Source organism: Delphinus delphis, chromosome 15, assembly GCF_949987515.2.
Source record: "Delphinus delphis chromosome 15, mDelDel1.2, whole genome shotgun sequence".
Classification (NCBI taxonomy): domain Eukaryota; kingdom Metazoa; phylum Chordata; class Mammalia; order Artiodactyla; family Delphinidae; genus Delphinus; species Delphinus delphis.
Window position 1 is genome coordinate 49,356,518 of NC_082697.1, and position 16,693 is coordinate 49,373,210.

A 16,693-nucleotide genomic window follows, 5' to 3' on the forward strand; every position below is an offset into this window, starting at 1 on the left:
TAGTTGCAGTGAGTGGGGGCTACTCTTTGTTGCGGGTGCAGGCTTCTCATTGTGGTGGCTTCTCTTGTTGCAGAGCACAGGCTCTGGGCCCGCGGGCTTCAGTAGTTGTGGCGCATAGGCTTAGTTTCTCCGCTGCATGTGGGATCTTCCCGGACCAGGGCTCGAACCCGTGTCCCCTGCAATGGCAGGCGGATTCTTAACCACTGTGCCACCAGGGAAGCCCCTATACTTGTATTTTTTAAAAAACTGCCCTGTCTGTAACATTTGGGATCCGTGTTTGTCACCTTGCAGTCTGTTATGCATGTGATCAGCACAGGTGCTCTCAAGTGAATCCTTACTTTCATCGCCTGCCTGCCTGCCAGGGGAGTCTGCACCTCGCTGGACTGCTCAGCAGCCCTGGGGGCCACATGTTTAGTTTGTTTCCTGCTCTTTGTCTTACGAGCGATGCCGTGATGAGCATCTGGCAAAGCTGGTCTTTAGATATGTCCTCAATTATTTCTTAGAAGGGGGTTTCCAAGTTGGAAGGCGGGTGGCTCTACCCCCATCCCAACACCAAGGGAGAGGGCTTTGGTCCCTGTGCCCCCGGGAACAGGATGAATTCCTTGTCAGTGTACTCTGTCGACCACCACAGCAACCGATTCCCCTCCAGGCCTGGCATTCCTCCCTAGCAGGCAGCTCCGCCCTATTCTGCGCAAGACTTTCCATCCAGGGAGCAGGAGCCACCAGGATGGGTTAAAGTAATCTCAACCTTTGTCTTAACAGGACCTCATCTTCTGGAATTTGAAGGACATTTTTAAGGGGAAAGGCTTTAAAATTCCTCATTTTGAGATGGAGGGTGCCCTGTTCCTTCCATCTCAGCTGCACTTTTCTCCTCCCCTGTGTGTGATAGAGACGTGGACTGAATGAAGAAGACTTCCTGGGATGGGGAGGGGTGTGAGTCCTGCTTGGGGTTGGGTTCTGGAGGAGACTGCTTCAGGGTGGGATGTAAGGCCAGAGTGGGCTTGGGGGCCACACTCACTTGCTGGAGTTGCCTTCCTGAGGCTTGTGACAGGTCCCCGCTGAGATGTACCAGGCACAGACGACAAGGAGAGCTGGGCAGATGGAGTAATTGGTCTCTAAGGAACGTGACAGGAAAGTCCCTGCAGCACACCCTCTGTGCGGCTTGTGGGGGCAGCTGCCAGAGTGACTGGAGTCCTCAGCAAGTGTGGGTTGGAAAACTCAGAAACACCTCTGCTCGGTGCCCCCCGGGAAGAATGCACTGCTGGGTAGTGTGGCGATACAGCCCCTCACCATACGTGGTCCTTTGTGCACCTGTCTTAGGTCGAGTGACTTTTAAATGATCACAGGGTAATACAACGTGCTTGGAGGAAAGACACTGAAAAAATGCCAGTTCTGCCCCAGCTGAGTCCTCAGGGGGAGGGAGGAGGCAGTATTGAGTCCACGAGATCCCTGACAGTCAGGCAGCCCACACACACAGGCAGCGTCCAGGGCCACAGGGCCAGGCCATGGTGAGGAGACAGGGACAGGGCTAGCTGAACCCTGTGCACAGAGCCGCCCTGAAACGCAAAGAGGAAAGCTCAAAGCACATTTCCCACGATGCCACCTGTTGAGTAAACTGTATGGTCCACCTGACAGCTGTCTGGCTGGTGCCCCAGTGTCCCTGGCCCTGCCTGTGCTGGGAGGGAGTGGTGTAGGGCCAAGCCTGAACCAGACCCCTTCCATCCGGGCGCCCCCTGGGCCTCGTAATGCCCGCGTTTCCCTTGCAGGGGATCCTTCTGGTGTATGACATCACCAACCGCTGGTCCTTCGACGGCATTGACCGGTGGATCAAGGAGATCGATGAGGTAGGTGTGCTCCTGTGGACACCCCCTTCCAGGGTCACCCCCTCCCCAGCATGTGCGCTCACATCCCCCAGGAGGAGACTCTGTTACCCCCATTTTCAGCCCCTCCTGTGCCCCAGCTCTGCATCTTCTCATGCACTGACTGCTATGGCACTCTCCCAGTGGGGTCCTGTGCCCCAAGGAGCCCCACCTCATCAGAGAAGCGACAGAGGGCCCCCCGGGGGGGCAGCACAGAGAGGGGGCGTCCCACGTTCTTGCCTCTGCTGAGTCCTGTGCGCTACCTAGCATGCACCCGGGGTCCCCCGGATCCTGGTTGGGAACCGGCTGCACCTGGCCTTCAAGCGGCAAGTCCCGACAGAGCAGGCGCGTGCCTACGCGGAGAAGAACTGCATGACCTTCTTCGAGGTCAGCCCACTGTGCAACTTCAACGTCATCGAGTCCTTCACTGAGCTGTCCCGCATCGTGCTTATGCGGCACGGCATGGAGAAGATCTGGAGGCCCAACCGAGGTGAGGAGTGTGCCCAGCGGGGCCGGCTGTGGGGCTGGGGGTGTGGCTCAGGAGGGGCGGGGCCGTGACTGACCTGTCCCACCCCCAGCAGGCTGACAGGTTCCAGGCTCCGCCTCCCAGGCCGTTGGACTCAGCAGTCCCACCAGAACAGAGCTGCCAAGGCGGCCAGGGAAGCTCAGTAGTCGCCCAGGCTGAGGGGCTGGAGGTCTAGCCGCCGAGCCCTGCAGGGTCTCCCAGGGCACCTCTCAGTGTGCCGTGGCTCCGGGGATGAAACGGGAGCAGGGCGTCCAGTGGCTGCTCTCTGCATGCCTTGGGCAGGAGCAGGGTCCGGGGGTTTTCTGGTTCAGGAGCCCTGGGAGCTTTGCAGACCTCCCCAATCCCCAGCCCCTTCTAGGCGTCAGTTGTGCTTACCTGCTGGCGAGATTGCCACTGGCCACCGAGATCTACCCGCGCCTCACGCCCACCTGCCCATGGTCTGATCCCCTCCCCACGGTCTGACCCCGCCCCCCCATCTTCTGACCCCCACCTGCAGTGTTCAGTCTGCAGGACCTCTGCTGCCGGGCCATCGTTTCCTGCACCCCCGTGCACCTCATCGACAAGCTCCCGCTTCCTGTCACCATCAAGAGCCACCTCAAGTCTTTCTCGATGGCCAATGGCATGAACGCTGTTATGATGCACGGGCGCTCCTACTCACTGGCTACTGGAGCAGGGGGCGGCGGCAGCAAGGGCAACAGCCTCAAGCGGTCCAAGTCCATCCGACCACCCCAGAGCCCACCCCAGAACTGCTCGCGGAGCAACTGCAAGATCTCCTAGCTCGGCAGGCTGTGCCCCATCCAGATGCACTCTGGGAGGGCTCACGCTTGGGGAGTGCTCCTGGCTGGGCGCTGGGCCCAGCGCTGTGTGCAGGGAAAACTTTGGCCACACAGTCCCTCCTGGGAAGCGTGGGGATGCCCCTAGTAGGCTGGTGGTCTCAGCCAGACCAGCTCCACAGGACAGTGGAGGGCCATGCTGCTGGGATGGTGGCAGATCACGCCCAGGACCCCGAGGTGTGGCTGAGAAGACCCCTGGAGGCGGCTCTGCCTGGCCCCAGCCGTGAGGGGGCTGTCCCTGGGGACTGGGAGACCAGGTTCCCTTTCTTATTTATGTAAAAGATGGTTCACCCCTTTTGTACATTTTTAAAGGACCAGCAGGGAAGCCTCCGTGCAACCACGCGGTGAGCCCATGACAGCTGAGGGGACGAGCTTTGGGACATTGGGAGAGAGGAGGTGTTTGAGGCAAAGATGGGAAAGAATCCACCATCAAGGCTTGAATCTGAGTTCACATAACACTTCACATGGGGCTATGGGCTGTGTGGGGGCCAGTGGAGAACATGTGGAAGCTTTGGGCAGCAATCTTGGACTCCCCAGCTACATGCATTGGCCTTTCTGAGCATGGTGGTCAGTGTGCCCGCCATGTGCTGAGGGTGCGGGCCCCAGTAGTCTCCGTGGTGGAGCTGCAGTTTCCAGGGCTCCCGCCGGCCTTCCTGGATGACATCCGTGTGTGTCATGGAGCTACAGGTTCAGAGCCAGGGGCGACTCGCAGGTTCCCACGTTGCTTGGAAAAGGGGAAGCGGGGTGCACCCCCCACGTCCCTCCCCAGCTCCCTCTCTCCCCACGTGGGGGCCATCAACCTTCGTTCTGTGATTCTGCACCTTCAGTTCCGTTTACATCTGTTGCTGCATGAAACTGGCTCGGCGTCTCTCCGAGTTGACACAGAGCTATTTGTAGGCAGTGCTCACTGGGGCCACCAGGCCCTGGGCAAGTCTGGACTGAGCCTGCCCCACTTGCCTCCTGGGGTGTCTAGACCCTTCTCTGGCCAGCTTCTGTCTTCTGACCTTGGGTGTGATCCCATAGCTGCTCCTCACCCAGTTGCACCCCTCTGTGAGGTCACATGTCACCAAAACCTTTCTCACCCGTTTCTTAGTGGTGGACGCTGAGCCCCTCCTCGAGGACCCACCGGCCAGCCTGAGCTGGAGGCCTGGCCTCCTTCCGTCCACCTGGCTGGTGACGTGGCCACAGGTCACTGGTGCTCAACTCTACCTCCTGCCCACGGGCCCCTCCCTGGCCTGTGACCCCCTTGCTCGGGACTGTTCTGTGGTGGGTGCCCCGAGGGCTGCTGTTATGGGAGGTGAGGTGGGGAGGGGCTGCAGCGCCTGTGAGCAGGATCCTGGCTGAGGCCTGGCTGCCAGCAGGGTTGGGTGGGCAGAGGAGGCCCCACCCATCCTGTCCTGCCAGCAGGAGCCCCTTCTTTGGACATTGTTTTGAGGAAACGGATGATCCTGCATTCACCATATCAACACTACCCTTTGCTGCTGTCCACACTTGCACTATTCCTGGGCTCGTTTTGGACAGTTTTAGTTTCTTTGTGTAGTAAACATAATTCAGCTCTGGCCTCCAGGTTGCGTTGTGAGTGAATGAAAGTCTGGCTTTAACCCACTGGGCTGAGTGGCGGTTGGAGGGGTGGCACTGCAGAGGGCTGCTTTGTTCCTGCTCCATCCCCCATGACTCCCTTGCTGAGCTCGGAAGGGTTTCAGGCCTCCCTGCGTTTCTAGGTGGACCTGGAAGGAGCTTTCCCCAGCTGTTCCTGCCTGTGCAGTAGTTCAACCCATGGCCGCTGGGAGCATCTGCTGCCTGCTGCCCCCAGGGCCAGAACCTGGGATACTGAGCCCTCACTAGTGTCCTGGGCAGGGCCTACCAGGTTCCCTCTGCTGCTTGAGCAGGTGGTGGACCAGAAGAACTGTCCCCCGAGACTCACCACAACTGAGAACCCAGGCCTTGGGGCCAGCACCCTCCGTGGGAGAGCCACCCACTTAAAAGGGTATGTAGGGCTCAGCTCAGGGGTGCGGCAGACGCCCTGGAGGTCAGCAGGGCTGGGGTTAGGGGGGCAGTTGCTCTGAACGTAGCCCACACGGTTGAAGACCACTGCCTGTGGCTGTGGCTATACAGGGCAGGGGACCCATGGTGTCCTCCACACCTGGGGTGTCTCTTGGTCTCATTTGGACCAAACCAGGCTCTTATTGCCCTGCCTCTCAGGTCAGCCAGTCAGACACAGTGTCACAGGACACTCTCCCATCCAGTCTCAGAGCAGGCACTCCTGGGGCCCCAGACCCCTGGGAAAAGCACATTCTGGCGGTGGCTGCGTTTGATCTCCCCGCTGCCCCCACGCCCAGGAGGAGCTTCCATCCTTCCTGAATGTCACGGGCCTGGAGGGGCAGGCGAAGACCTTTGGGTCCTTGCAGTTCCTTAAGCTCTCCTGGGACACGCTGTTCTCAGGGTGCTCTTAGATGCCCTTGATCTCTCTCAGGACTGTGCTGCCCCACGCAGGGCCACACACAGCCGCTGAGATTCAGATCAGTCCAAGTAAACACCCTCACCGCGTCTCTAGTGTCCACAGCCCTTGTGACCGGCGCCTGTGCCGGCCAGCACACACAGACCGTTCCCTCCCTGTCCACTGCTCTAGTACCCCACTTTTTTGGCAAGCACCATAAACCTTTGAGGAAGGGCCTGGACCAGGAGACAGGCGCCTGGGTTTCAGAAGGGGCGGGAAGCAGGCTCTCTAAATGCAAAGTTCTGCCATGCGTCAGCCTCCCCCAGGCCGTGCCCATCAGGTACCTTTGTGCTGCAAAGGCTTCACCTCCAGCAGGAAGGGTTTAGATTTGACCCCAAGACCTGCTGGCACGGTGTGACCACGAGAAGGGGTATGGGGAAGGTTGTGGAATCTTCCTTGGGAAGGGAGCAGAACCCCACCGTTGCTGGGCTTAACACAGAGCCCCTGCACCTTTGCCTGGACGTAGTGACTACCAGGTGGCAGTCCAGCCTGGCCTGCTCTGGGGAAGACCCAGGCCCAGGGTTGGATGGGGGAGCCAGAGGGGTTGGCCAGCCCTGCCCCCTCTTGCAGGCCAGCTTTGATCCCAGGGCCTGGAGGGAGGAGGGGCTCCGGTTACAGCGTTTCCCCCTCCTCTCTCCGGCCGGAGCCGCCCTTCTCCGCCCCTTGGTGACCCTCATGGCCAGTGTCTCTGTGCTCCTGGGCGCTGGCCCCTCCCCAGCCTTCCTCTCCTCTCCCCGCCCCCTGCCCTGAGCTGACCAGAGGGGCCAGGAGGGGGAGGGGCCGGTGCCACAGGCACAGACTTAGCTCGGAGAGACCCGGAACCCACCCAGCCTGAGACTTGAGCGTCTGCTGTGAGCTCCAACCTTGGGGGACAGAGGGGAGTCCAGGGACAGGGGGCAGGGGCACCGATCACAGATCTGGGAGGGTGGATGCCTGCAGGGAGTGGGGATCGGCAGGGCCTGAGGAGGGGCTAGCAGCCACACCCCCCCACCCCCTGGTCCCTCGGTCCCCATGCCGGCCCTGAGGCCACTCCTGCTGCTGTTGCTCCTGGTTGGGCTGACTGCGGGGGCCAGCCTGCCGCCGGGGCCCAGGAGCCACCCGGGTGTGTGCCCCAACCAGCTCAGCCCCAACCTGTGGGTGGACGCCCAGAGCACCTGTGAGCGTGAGTGCGTCAGAGACCAGGTGAGCACAGGCACTGTCACCACTGGCCCAGCTTGGGGGGGGGAGACAGACTACGTTGGGGGCCCCTGGTCAGCATGGGAGAAGCCAGGACCTCCCCCACGCCCCAGGCCTTGCCTGCAGAGGGGACCCTCAACCCTGGAAGTCACTTCCTCCTCAGGCTCCCCACTCTTCTGCTGGGGTTTCACACTGTGCTCCATATGAGGGGCCCTGGGGACAGCCGCCCCGTCTTTGCCTTCACATCTGAAAACTGGAGGCCCCCTTCTCACTTCTCAGACCTGCCCACCCCCACCCTGCAACTAGCTGTTTTCAGGTCCAGCGGGGCAGAGAGGCGGGAACCTGTTTGGAGGTCCCGCCTTTGCAGCCCAGCCCTGCACCACTGCAGTGGCCTTGAGCACTTTTACGTCCTCCCGGAGCCTCAGTGTCCTCATGTGTATGATGGGATAACAAAAAAAGCTGCTCTGGTGGCCAGGGGTCTGAGGATTCCATGAGGTCCAGTGAGATGACCTATGTGATGGGTGCGCCAGGCAGTTGTAGTTCATTGTCCAGATGGAAAGCAAACCTGCAGACCTGCTCGGCTCCCAGAGGGGAAACAGATTCAGGGAGAGGCAGCAGGGGACTCACCACTGCCCTCGCTGGGCATGCTGGGGCAGGGCTGAAGGGGGAGGGGTATTTGGGTGTCCGCTGAGCTGTCCGCTCCCGCCCCCTCCACAGGACTGCGCTGCCACTGAGAAGTGCTGCACCAACGTGTGTGGGCTGCAGAGCTGCGTGGCAGCCCGCTTCCCTGACAGCGGCCTGGCCACACCCAAGCTGGCGGCCTCATGTGATGGCTTCGTGTGCCCACAGCAGGGCTCCGACTGCGACATCTGGGATGGGCAGCCTGTGTGCCGCTGCCGTGACCGCTGTGAGAAGGAGCCCAGCTTCACCTGCGCCTCGGACGGCCTCACCTACTACAACCGCTGCTACATGGATGCAGAGGCCTGCCTGCGTGGCCTCCGCCTGCACGTCGTGCCCTGCAAGCATGTCCTCAGCAGGCCACTCAGCAGCCCCGGGCCCCCCGAGACCACCGCCCGCCCGACACCCGGGGATGCCCTGGTGCCGCCTGCCCTCTACAGCAGCCCCTCCCCACAGGCAGTGTATGTAGGGGGCACAGCCAGCCTCCACTGTGACGTCAGTGGCCGCCCGCCACCCGCTGTAACCTGGGAGAAGCAGAGTGACCAGCGGGAGAACCTGATCATGCGGCCAGACCAGATGTATGGCAACGTGGTGGTCACGAGCATCGGGCAGCTGGTGCTTTACAATGCCAGGCCAGAGGACGCCGGCCTCTACACGTGCACCGCGCGCAATGCCGCTGGCCTGCTGCGGGCCGACTTCCCGCTCTCCGTGGTCCAGCGGGAGCCGGCCGAGGACGGGGCCCCAGTGGCCGCCGCCCCAGCCCAATGCCTACCCACCACGCAGGCCTGTGTCGGCACCCCCTCTGGCCAGGTCCTTTGGCACTTTGACCCGCAGCGGGGCGGCTGCATGACCTTCCCAGTTGGCAGCTGTGCCGGGGGTGCCCAGGGCTTCGAGACCTATGAGGCGTGCCAGCAGGCCTGCGCCCGTGGCCCCAGGGACGCCTGCGTGCTGCCGGCCGTGCAGGGCCCCTGCCAGGGCTGGGAGCCGCGCTGGGCCTACAGTCCGCTGCTACAGCAGTGCCACCCCTTTGAGTACAGCGGCTGCGAGGGCAATGGCAACAACTTCGAGAGCCGCGAGAGCTGCGAGGACGCCTGCCCCGTACCGCGGACACCGCCCTGCCGGGCCTGCCGTCTCCGGAGCAAGCTGGCGCTCAGCCTGTGCCGCAGCGACTTCGCCATCGTGGGGCGGCTCACGGAGGTGCTGGAGGAGCCCGAGGCGGGCGGCGGCGGCGGCATCGCTCGCGTGGCCCTGGACGACGTGCTCAAGGATGACAAGATGGGCCTCAGGCTCTTGGGCACCAAGTACCTGGAGGTGACGCTGAGCGGTATGGACCGGGCCTGCCCCTGCCCCAACGTGACGGCTGGCGACAGCCCGCTGGTCATCATGGGCGAGGTGCGAGACGGCGTGGCCATGCTGGATGCGGGCAGCTACGTCCGCGCAGCCAGCGAGAAGCGCATCAAGAAGATCTCGGAGCTACTAGAGAGGAAGGCCTGCGAGCTGCTCAACCGCTTCCAAGACTAGCCCGCCCTCCCCACAAACCACCCACTCCCGGCCCGCCCCGCCCTCCCCGCCCTCCGCCTGAATAAAAGCGTCCTGGACCTCATAACCTGCCTGTGCTGGGGGTCCTGCCACCACACGGGGATTTGGCTCCAGTCTGAGGTCACCAGGGAGCACCAGTGAGAACCAGCCTCTGAAGTGGGTATCACCTCCCATGGCTGGAGGGCCAGGCAGCCAGCTCAGTCGTGTCTCAGCAGCCCCTGGGTCCTTCCTCCCTCCCTCCCCTCTCTGCCCGAGTGGAGCAGCAGAGTCCAGGATGCCCCCAAGCCCTGATCCACAGGCCAGACCCTTCTTGTCCCCAGAATGGAACCCTTGGAGACACAGCCTGCCCACCCAGCACCCTGCAGGAGTGCTCCCAGGAGGAGGCATGGCACATACCAGCAATGGGACAGCAGGAAACACTTTATTCCCAGGCTCTTAGCAGCCCTGTGGCCACTAGCTAAGAATCCCCAGTCTGGGGAGGGCCAGTCCCCATAGTCTGGCCCAGGGTGGTAGGGGCTGGTGATCTGGGTTTGTCCCAGGGACACAGGCATGGCGGAGAAGGGGTTTACTCTTTCCGGAAAATGAGGCACTTGTTGTTGGCTGGCATGTCCACCTGGGGGAGATACTTTGGCTGGAGAAGCTGCTCCTGGTCCCCAGGGAGGCTGCCTGTGACCACAGTCCTCCCCACTTACCATCCTCTCCAGGAACAGCTGGCTGGCCTGGCCCAGGTTCTCCAGAAGGGCCGTGTCCCGCAGCCCCCACTCTGGGTTCCTGCAGGAGAGAAGGAGGTGGAATCGGCCTGGGGGTCTACCCAGCCCACCTGCCCCCCAACCAAACCCCCTACCCACCCAGCTCTGACCTGCGTCTGAGGGTGAGGTCAAAGTCCACGTTACTCTGGGGAGAAATCTTCCCATTGATGGCATAGGGCTGTGGAGACAGAGAACACGATTCTGTCTACTATCCACAGGCTCAGCCATCCCCTGTCATCCACTGGGCAGACTTGCAGGATGGCACCCACAGAATGGAAAGGACACACCCCTCATTGCTTCCCAGAGCGGGACAGCTGAGGACCAGCTGCTGAGCCAACAGGGTACAGAAAGACTGGCAGATGACAGGAGTGTTGGAGAGGGGAGGGCCTGGGTGTGTTTCAGTGATAATGGGAAGCTGGGGAAAACGGCAACTGAAAATACAGAGACAAGAAAGGAGTCCTGAAAGGCGGGGACAGCCAAGGCTGCCTGGGGTGGTCCTGCCAGGAGAGGCCCATCTCAGGCAGGAGCACTCACCCCATAGGTGATGAGGAGCGCCTTGCGTTTGAGCAGGTGTCCTGCTGCTCTGAAGAGCCCCTGGGAAGTGGGGGAAGCAGGAGAGCAGTGAGGAGCCTTCCCCAGGGCCCAAAAGAGCCCTGGGCCCAGTACTGGAATCTCAGCCTGACCTCCCCCGGCCTGAGTGCCCTGTCTCTGATTCGGGGCAAACCTGGCATCCCGCTCCCTCCCAGTGCAGGGGAAGGAATGCCGCACGACGCAGCTGGGTGGCCCCTGGGTAGCTCACCCACGCTCCCACAGACCTCGGTGCAGCTCAGGGGGCTGATGTGGCTCATGTTGATGCAGAGTAGCAGGTCCAAAGATTGCGGCAGGATCCCGCCCCACTGCTCCCAATCCCACCTCACGTCCAGGTACAGCGGGGCCTTCACGTTGGGCAGTCCCTGGGCCTGAGTGGTGGCCAAGATGCTGCGGGAAGGCAGCCCGTGGGTGGGGTGGCCTGTGCAGCCATTTCTGCAACACTACTTGGGGGAGGCTTAGAGAGATCACAATAGCGTGGGGATCCAGGGCAGCGGGACGGGGCACATTTTCACCCCCGGGGTCCCGCCTTCCCGCCGCACCTGTCCAGGCAGCGCTGGTCCACGTCGGACGGCTGCCACTCGGCGTGGGGAAAGGCCCGCGCGAAGTGGGCCGTGTGCTGGCCAGAGCCCGAGGCCACCTCGAGCACGCGGACGCCGCGCTGGGCCGGGTCCACGTACTGCTGCAGCACGCGCAGGATGGGTTCCTTGTTCCGTTCGGCAGCCGCCGCCACCAGCATCTTCTAGTCCCGCGCGGCGGGGCCCGTTACGAGTGTTAGTCCAGCACCGCCGGGCCCGTCGGGAGTAGTGGTCCGGCACCGCGGGGCCCGTCGGGAGTGGTGCTGTGGTCCGCGGGGCCCGTCGGGAGTGGTAGTCCGGCACCGCGGGGCCCGTCGGGAGCTGTGGCCTAGCCGCCGAGCAGCCGGCGCCCCCCCCCCACACCCACAGACTACAATTCCCAGGAGGCCACGCGCCGCGCCTTAAAGGCCCCGCAGCCGCAGAGGCGGGTAGCGAGCCGCGGCCTCCGCAGGGGGACGGGGCGAGGAGCTTGGGGGGGGCTGGTTTACAGGCACCCATTGGCTCAGCACCCCGTGCCCGTGGCTGTCCTGGCACATTTTCATAGCGCTTGTTACTCCAAAGTAGTCTTGGTCGTGTCGCATCGGAATGGGATACTTCCCTCTAGTCTTTCTTTCCTTTATGAAATCTCTCGGGGTTTTTTTGAGTTGAGGGGAAAGAAAAAATACGACATGCGCCGCCCGGGAATCGAACCCGGGTCGCAAGAATGGGAATCTTGCATGATACCACTACACCAGCGGCGCTGCTGGTAACCAGCTCGCCCGCGAGACTTAGGTGATTGTGACGCAACTACTAGCCTCCTCCACTACCCTTCCCACACCGGCCTTCCCGGCTCTGCGCAGAGACATTGGTGCGCATGCGTCGCTAATGGTTAGGTGCACCAGGTTTGGCGGGGTCCGCGATGGTGGGGGGGCTCGGGGTGTCGCTCGGGCACCCAGCACTCGAGGGGAAGGAGCGGGGATGAGCCACGTGGGCTTGCAGCCGACTGGATTCGAGCGTGCTCTGTGGAAAACACGGCAACCCCGGCATTCGGAAATTGTGGGGGCGGGGCCATGGGAGGGCCTTCGTGGCTGGGGCGGGCTCCTAGCTGGGCGGAGGCTGCGTGTGGGTGGGGTTGTGTGGCGGAGCTCCCTGTGGTGGGCTGGGCTCCGCTGGGGCGGGGCTGGGGCTGCAGCTGGGCGGGGTTCTGGGGCGGGGCTCTTATGTGGGCGGGGTTGTGCTTGGCGGGGCTCCTTGTGGCTGGTGGGACTCCGGGAGGGGCGGGCCCAGCCTGCCGGAACTGAGCCTGTGATGCTCAGGGCTTCTCTGTGACACTGAGATGACCAGCGCTAGCCTAGGGTTCACGGATGTTGTGCGGGGTCAGTGACCTCTGAGTCAAGTGGGAGGCCGATTTGTGTTGTGTCCACGGTTTTTCCCTGGTTGTCTTCTTGGGGCCCATGTCTCAGAAGGGGCCCTTTCAGCAGGCTGGAGACCGTGCTCTGCAGTCAGGACTAGCTTATCTCCTTTGCTGGGCACTTTTTCTCGCGTGAGACACCCCTCCCCCCATACCCAACGTCGCTCTGACAAGAGCTCTGAGAATGGCACTGACCGAGACTTTAGCCTGGGATTGCTGTTGAGGGGGCATGCAGAGTGGGACCAGAGGCCGCTGTCTGAATGTGGTCAGAAAAGGAGGACAACCTTGCATCTTAGGGACGGGAGATGCGAAAATTCCACTCACTGCGTCGGCCTCCAGACAACCCCTTTGGCATTCTGCATTACGACCACCCTTTTTTCGTAGCTGACTTTCCCATTTCATGGCCCTGAGTTTTCATTACCTGAGTCACTTTTGCTTCACCTCCTAGTTTGTTGGCTGAGCATTTTCTGTGTCTCCAGGTGGAGAAGAGGTGTCCCTCAATGTGAATCCCTGACCGTCACCTGTAATGATCAGTGGTCATCTGAGGCCTCACCAACCAGGCCCCTCAGCCCTCCTTGCCCACTCGAGAGGCACCACGCTTCCTGGTGACTTAACATGGCATTCCTGGGCACGGGCCACTCTGTCATATTATAGTATAATAAGAGACAGATATTTGGTCTTCGTCCTGGTTCCTGGAATAGAACTCTTAAAACCCTGAAGATTTCGTGAGTGATGGGGTGAGAGGAGCATCTGTTATTCATAACAAGCCTCTTTCAGCCTTACCTGGATTTATACCATTGAGGTGACTCTTGGAGGATGGGGGCTGGTTGCCAGGGGAACTCTGTGATTAGGGGGTTGGAACTTTCTGCCCTACTCAGACTTCTGACTCCTGAGAGGGGGAGGGGCTGGAGACACAGCTAATCTCCAATGGCCAATGATTTAATCAGCCCTGTTCTTGTAATGGAGCCTCCACACAAATCGCAAATAGAGGGGTTCAGGGAGCTTCCAGATGGTGAACTTGGAGGTGCTGGGAGGGTGGCTCCCAGGGAGGGCGTGGGGGCTCCGCACCCCTTCCTCACACCTTCCCAGGGCATCTTTTCCACCTGGCTGTTCCACAGTCGTGTCCTTTATGATAAACCAGTAAATATAAGTAAAATGTTCCCCTGAGTTCTGTGAGCCATTCTGGCAAGTTATGGAACCCAAGGAGGGCGTAGTGGGAACCCTGACTTACATCTGGTTGCTCAGAAGCACAGGTGACAGCCTGGACTCCTCATTGGCGTCTGCGGGGGTGGGGGGTAGTGTTGAGGGACTGAGCCCTCAGCCCGTGGGTCTGTGTGGACGCTGGGCAGTTAGAGTTAGAATCCAGTTAAATTGTCGGACACCCAGTTGGTGTCCAAAGAGAACTAGAGCATTCTCACTAGAGAACCAATAAGAACCACCCCCCCACTTTTGGTGTCAGAAGTGTTGTGAGTACAGAAAAAGAAGTTTTTCCTTTACACTCATGTCCTGTAAGAGAGAAGGAGCCTGCTTCCCCCATGTTGTATGGTGCTGCTTGAGGAACTGCCCACATGCCCTGCAACGTCTTCTGTTTAACGGCACTTGACCTCAGGTTGACGTCCCCCTGCCACGTTCATCACTCTGGACTGGATGCTGTGGGAACTGACACCTGCCCTCTGCACTCTCCAAGCTCAGAGCCTGGGACAGAAGCAGCTGGGTGCAGCCAAGCGGTGGCCTTTGCTACAGTGCGTGTGTGTGTGTGAATGCATGCATGTGAGCATGTGTGAGCTGGGTGAACAAGTGTGAGCACACATTTCCTGTAAAGTGCCAGATGTGTGTCAGACTCTGGGAGGGTCCAAGTCCCCCAGGGGATGCTGAACATGGGACACCTGGAAGTGTCCCAGACCTGGGCCTGTGCTCAGTGGTACCTCCTGGGGTTGTGTCTCCTGCAGATTACTGTTGGAGCCGGAGGGGCCTCTCCTGCTAGTCATGCTCATCTACAGAGGGCTGTGGAGTAAGCCCCCCTAGTGTCCAGAGCCAACAGCAGGGTCCAGCTTCCTTCCTGAGGTCCAGGCCCATGTGCCCACCATTCACTGAACTTCCTCCCAAGCCCTCCAGTGCTGCACCCTGGGCACTTCCCCTCCCATTCCCTCACCGTCACCCACTACTGCTTCCCTCTGTATGTTAATTTTCTAGAGCTAGTATAACAGATTACCTCAAAACTTGGTGACTTAAAACAAAAATTTATTTTCTCACAGTTCTGCAGGCCAGAAGCCCAAAATAAAGATGTCAGCTCCCTCCAGTGGCCCTACAGGAAGCCCTTTCGTGATCACAGCTTCCGGCTTCTGTGTGGCTCCAGGCGTTCCTGGGCTTGTGCAGGCTCACTGCAGTCTCTGCCTCTGTCTTCACCTGGTCTTCTCTGTGTCTCTCTGTGTCCAAATATACCTCTCCTTTCTCTTACACGGACACTCATCATTGGATTTAGGGCCCATCCTAATCCAGAATGACCTTATCTCGAAATCCTTGCTTTAATTATATCTGCAAAGACCATTATTCCAAATAAGGTCATGTTCTGAGGTTCTGGGCGATGTATCTTTGGGGGGCCACTGTTCAACTCACTGCACTTGGGTATGGGAATGGGCAATCCCTTGGGAATTCCCTGGAGGTCCAGTGTTTAGGACTCGACACTTTCACTGCTAGGGCCCAGGTGCAGTCCCTGGTCAGGAAACTAAGATCCTGCAAGCCACGAGGCCAAAAAAAAAAAAGGAATGGGCAATCCCTAGAAACTCGGTGGCAGGTGTGGCAGCATCCAGCCGGAGCCTTTCCTGGGGGCCACCGATCACCCTTTATTGGCAGAAGCCCATCCTCTAGTCTGGGTTGGTGAGGGCATGGATTTCAGATCTGAAAAATGATGGAGGATGACTGAAAACTTAAACATCTTTCTCTTCTAACATGACATTTTTGTATCATATTTAGAGGCTTTTAGAAGAGAAAAACCAATACTTGTTTTTATTATGATTAACTGGGGTCAGTGAGGTAAAGGCCTTTCCTTACTATGACACCCATTTTTTTCAGCCTGCTGGGTGAGGCCCCTGCCTGCTCTTTAACTGCCCATGACTCCAATTCCAGGATGGGTTTCCAGGCTCTCTGACAATAGGGAATGTTGCCGGCTGCAAGATGCTATCTCTACGGGGGCTTAGCAGCGTGGCACACCGTCATGGACAGTGTAGTCCAGGGAAGGCCAGGCTGGCCAGGGTTCCTACCCTAACAGGAGAACCAAACTGAGATCTTGGTTGCAGGCCCATCCAGACCCTGACCTCTCCCAGGCTCTGGCTGGGCCCTCCCCACGCCCCTTGGCTCTGTCCCGGGGCCAGAGCAGGTCTCACACTTGAGTCCTGGGAGCAGTGAGGCTGGAAAGGCGCCTCAGGGGGAGATCAGCCCCACCCTCCTCCCTGCCCTCCTCTGCTGCCTGTCCCCTACAACCGGGCCTTTCTCTCCCTGGCTCCCCTCTCCCTTAGCTCAGTGTCTTTTGGGGACCTCTGGGTTCTCTCACTTCTCCCCTAGGCCCAGCCTGTCCTGCACCCCCTCCTCTCCTGCCTGTCGGGACCATTTCTGTTCTGCTCCTCTTTCCTGGAGCCCTTCCAAGGGGTCTTGGACCCAACCTTTGACATCAGACAAGGCCCGTAGGCAGGGCTGGGACATTACAGTCTAGCAGCCTTGTCCACGATCAAGGCCAGGCCTATCTGCTCATCAACAGGCCCTGTCCTTCCCCTCTTCACCCTGGCCTGAGGGGGTGCCTGGGAGAGGAGGAGCTCTCATGTCAACCTGGGGGGAGGTACTCCCCCACCCCAGGGCCTGGCTCCTTCTGCCCAGAACATATGCCTTCAGGACACAGGCCCGCCCAGGCCCCTCACCCTGCGGGCCCCTCACCCAGCCTGAGTGAGTTAGCATTGTGCTCGAGGCCACCAGGGAGACCAGGGCAGCCAGCATAGACCAGGGCAGGAGCGTGGTGGCCTTGACACAACTGGGGGGCGGGACGAGGGATGGGCACCTCGGGTGGAAAGGGGGGCCAGCTTGGCCAGGGGCTGTGCTCATGCCCAGACTCCCTGGGCATGCTCTCCCCTCTCAGGGTCACAGGCTTTGCTCAGCCCAGCCCCACAGAGTGGGCAGCTGGGGCCGGGGATAGGGGTCTTATCCTTTGGCCTTGGGTAGAACAAGACACAGAGCCAAGGGGCTATGGGGGACTTGGGAGGAAGGACAGCACAGCTGCCCCAGGAAGCAGA

General features: G+C 60.5%; 3 protein-coding genes and 1 non-coding gene across 9 annotated transcripts in view; 2 read left to right on the top strand and 2 right to left on the bottom strand.

The window, feature by feature from the left end:
* Positions 1-3,164, top strand: part of RAB40C (RAB40C, member RAS oncogene family) — a 28,916-nt gene extending 25,752 nt beyond the window's left edge. For both annotated transcript variants that reach the window (XM_060031387.1, XM_060031386.1), the window contains exons 5-7: positions 1,767-1,844; positions 2,127-2,349; positions 2,882-3,164. In XM_060031387.1, the coding sequence (XP_059887370.1) occupies positions 1,767-1,844; positions 2,127-2,349; positions 2,882-3,162 (582 nt within the window). In that variant the 3' untranslated portion in view covers positions 3,163-3,164. The remainder of the gene's footprint in view (positions 1-1,766; positions 1,845-2,126; positions 2,350-2,881) is intronic.
* Positions 3,165-6,546: 3,382 nt separating this feature from the next.
* On the top strand, positions 6,547-9,163 carry WFIKKN1 (WAP, follistatin/kazal, immunoglobulin, kunitz and netrin domain containing 1). The gene is made up of 2 exons (XM_069541393.1): positions 6,547-6,897; positions 7,609-9,163. Exons 1-2 carry the CDS (start codon positions 6,727-6,729, stop codon positions 9,088-9,090), a joined length of 1,653 nt encoding a protein of 550 aa, XP_069397494.1. The 5' UTR covers positions 6,547-6,726; the 3' UTR covers positions 9,091-9,163.
* Positions 9,164-9,516: 353 nt separating this feature from the next.
* METTL26 (methyltransferase like 26) lies at positions 9,517-11,335 on the bottom strand. Of its 5 annotated transcripts, XM_060032968.1 has the most exons (6): positions 10,988-11,310; positions 10,673-10,835; positions 10,392-10,451; positions 9,968-10,035; positions 9,801-9,879; positions 9,524-9,721 (listed from the first exon to the last, which is right to left on the bottom strand). In XM_060032968.1, exons 1-6 carry the CDS (start codon positions 11,182-11,184, stop codon positions 9,674-9,676), a joined length of 615 nt encoding a protein of 204 aa, XP_059888951.1. In that variant the 5' UTR covers positions 11,185-11,310; the 3' UTR covers positions 9,524-9,673. The 5 variants fall into 5 exon arrangements, with proteins under 5 accessions (XP_059888952.1, XP_059888954.1, XP_059888951.1 ...); XM_060032969.1 differs by lacking the exon at positions 10,673-10,835 and having other exon boundaries at positions 9,517-9,721; positions 10,988-11,320; XM_060032970.1 differs by lacking the exon at positions 10,392-10,451 and having other exon boundaries at positions 10,988-11,317.
* A 357-nt stretch (positions 11,336-11,692) lies between these two features.
* TRNAG-CCC (transfer RNA glycine (anticodon CCC)) lies at positions 11,693-11,763 on the bottom strand. Its single transcript has one exon. It is a non-coding gene; the product is annotated as a tRNA-Gly (tRNA).
* Positions 11,764-16,693: the final 4,930 nt, after the last annotated feature.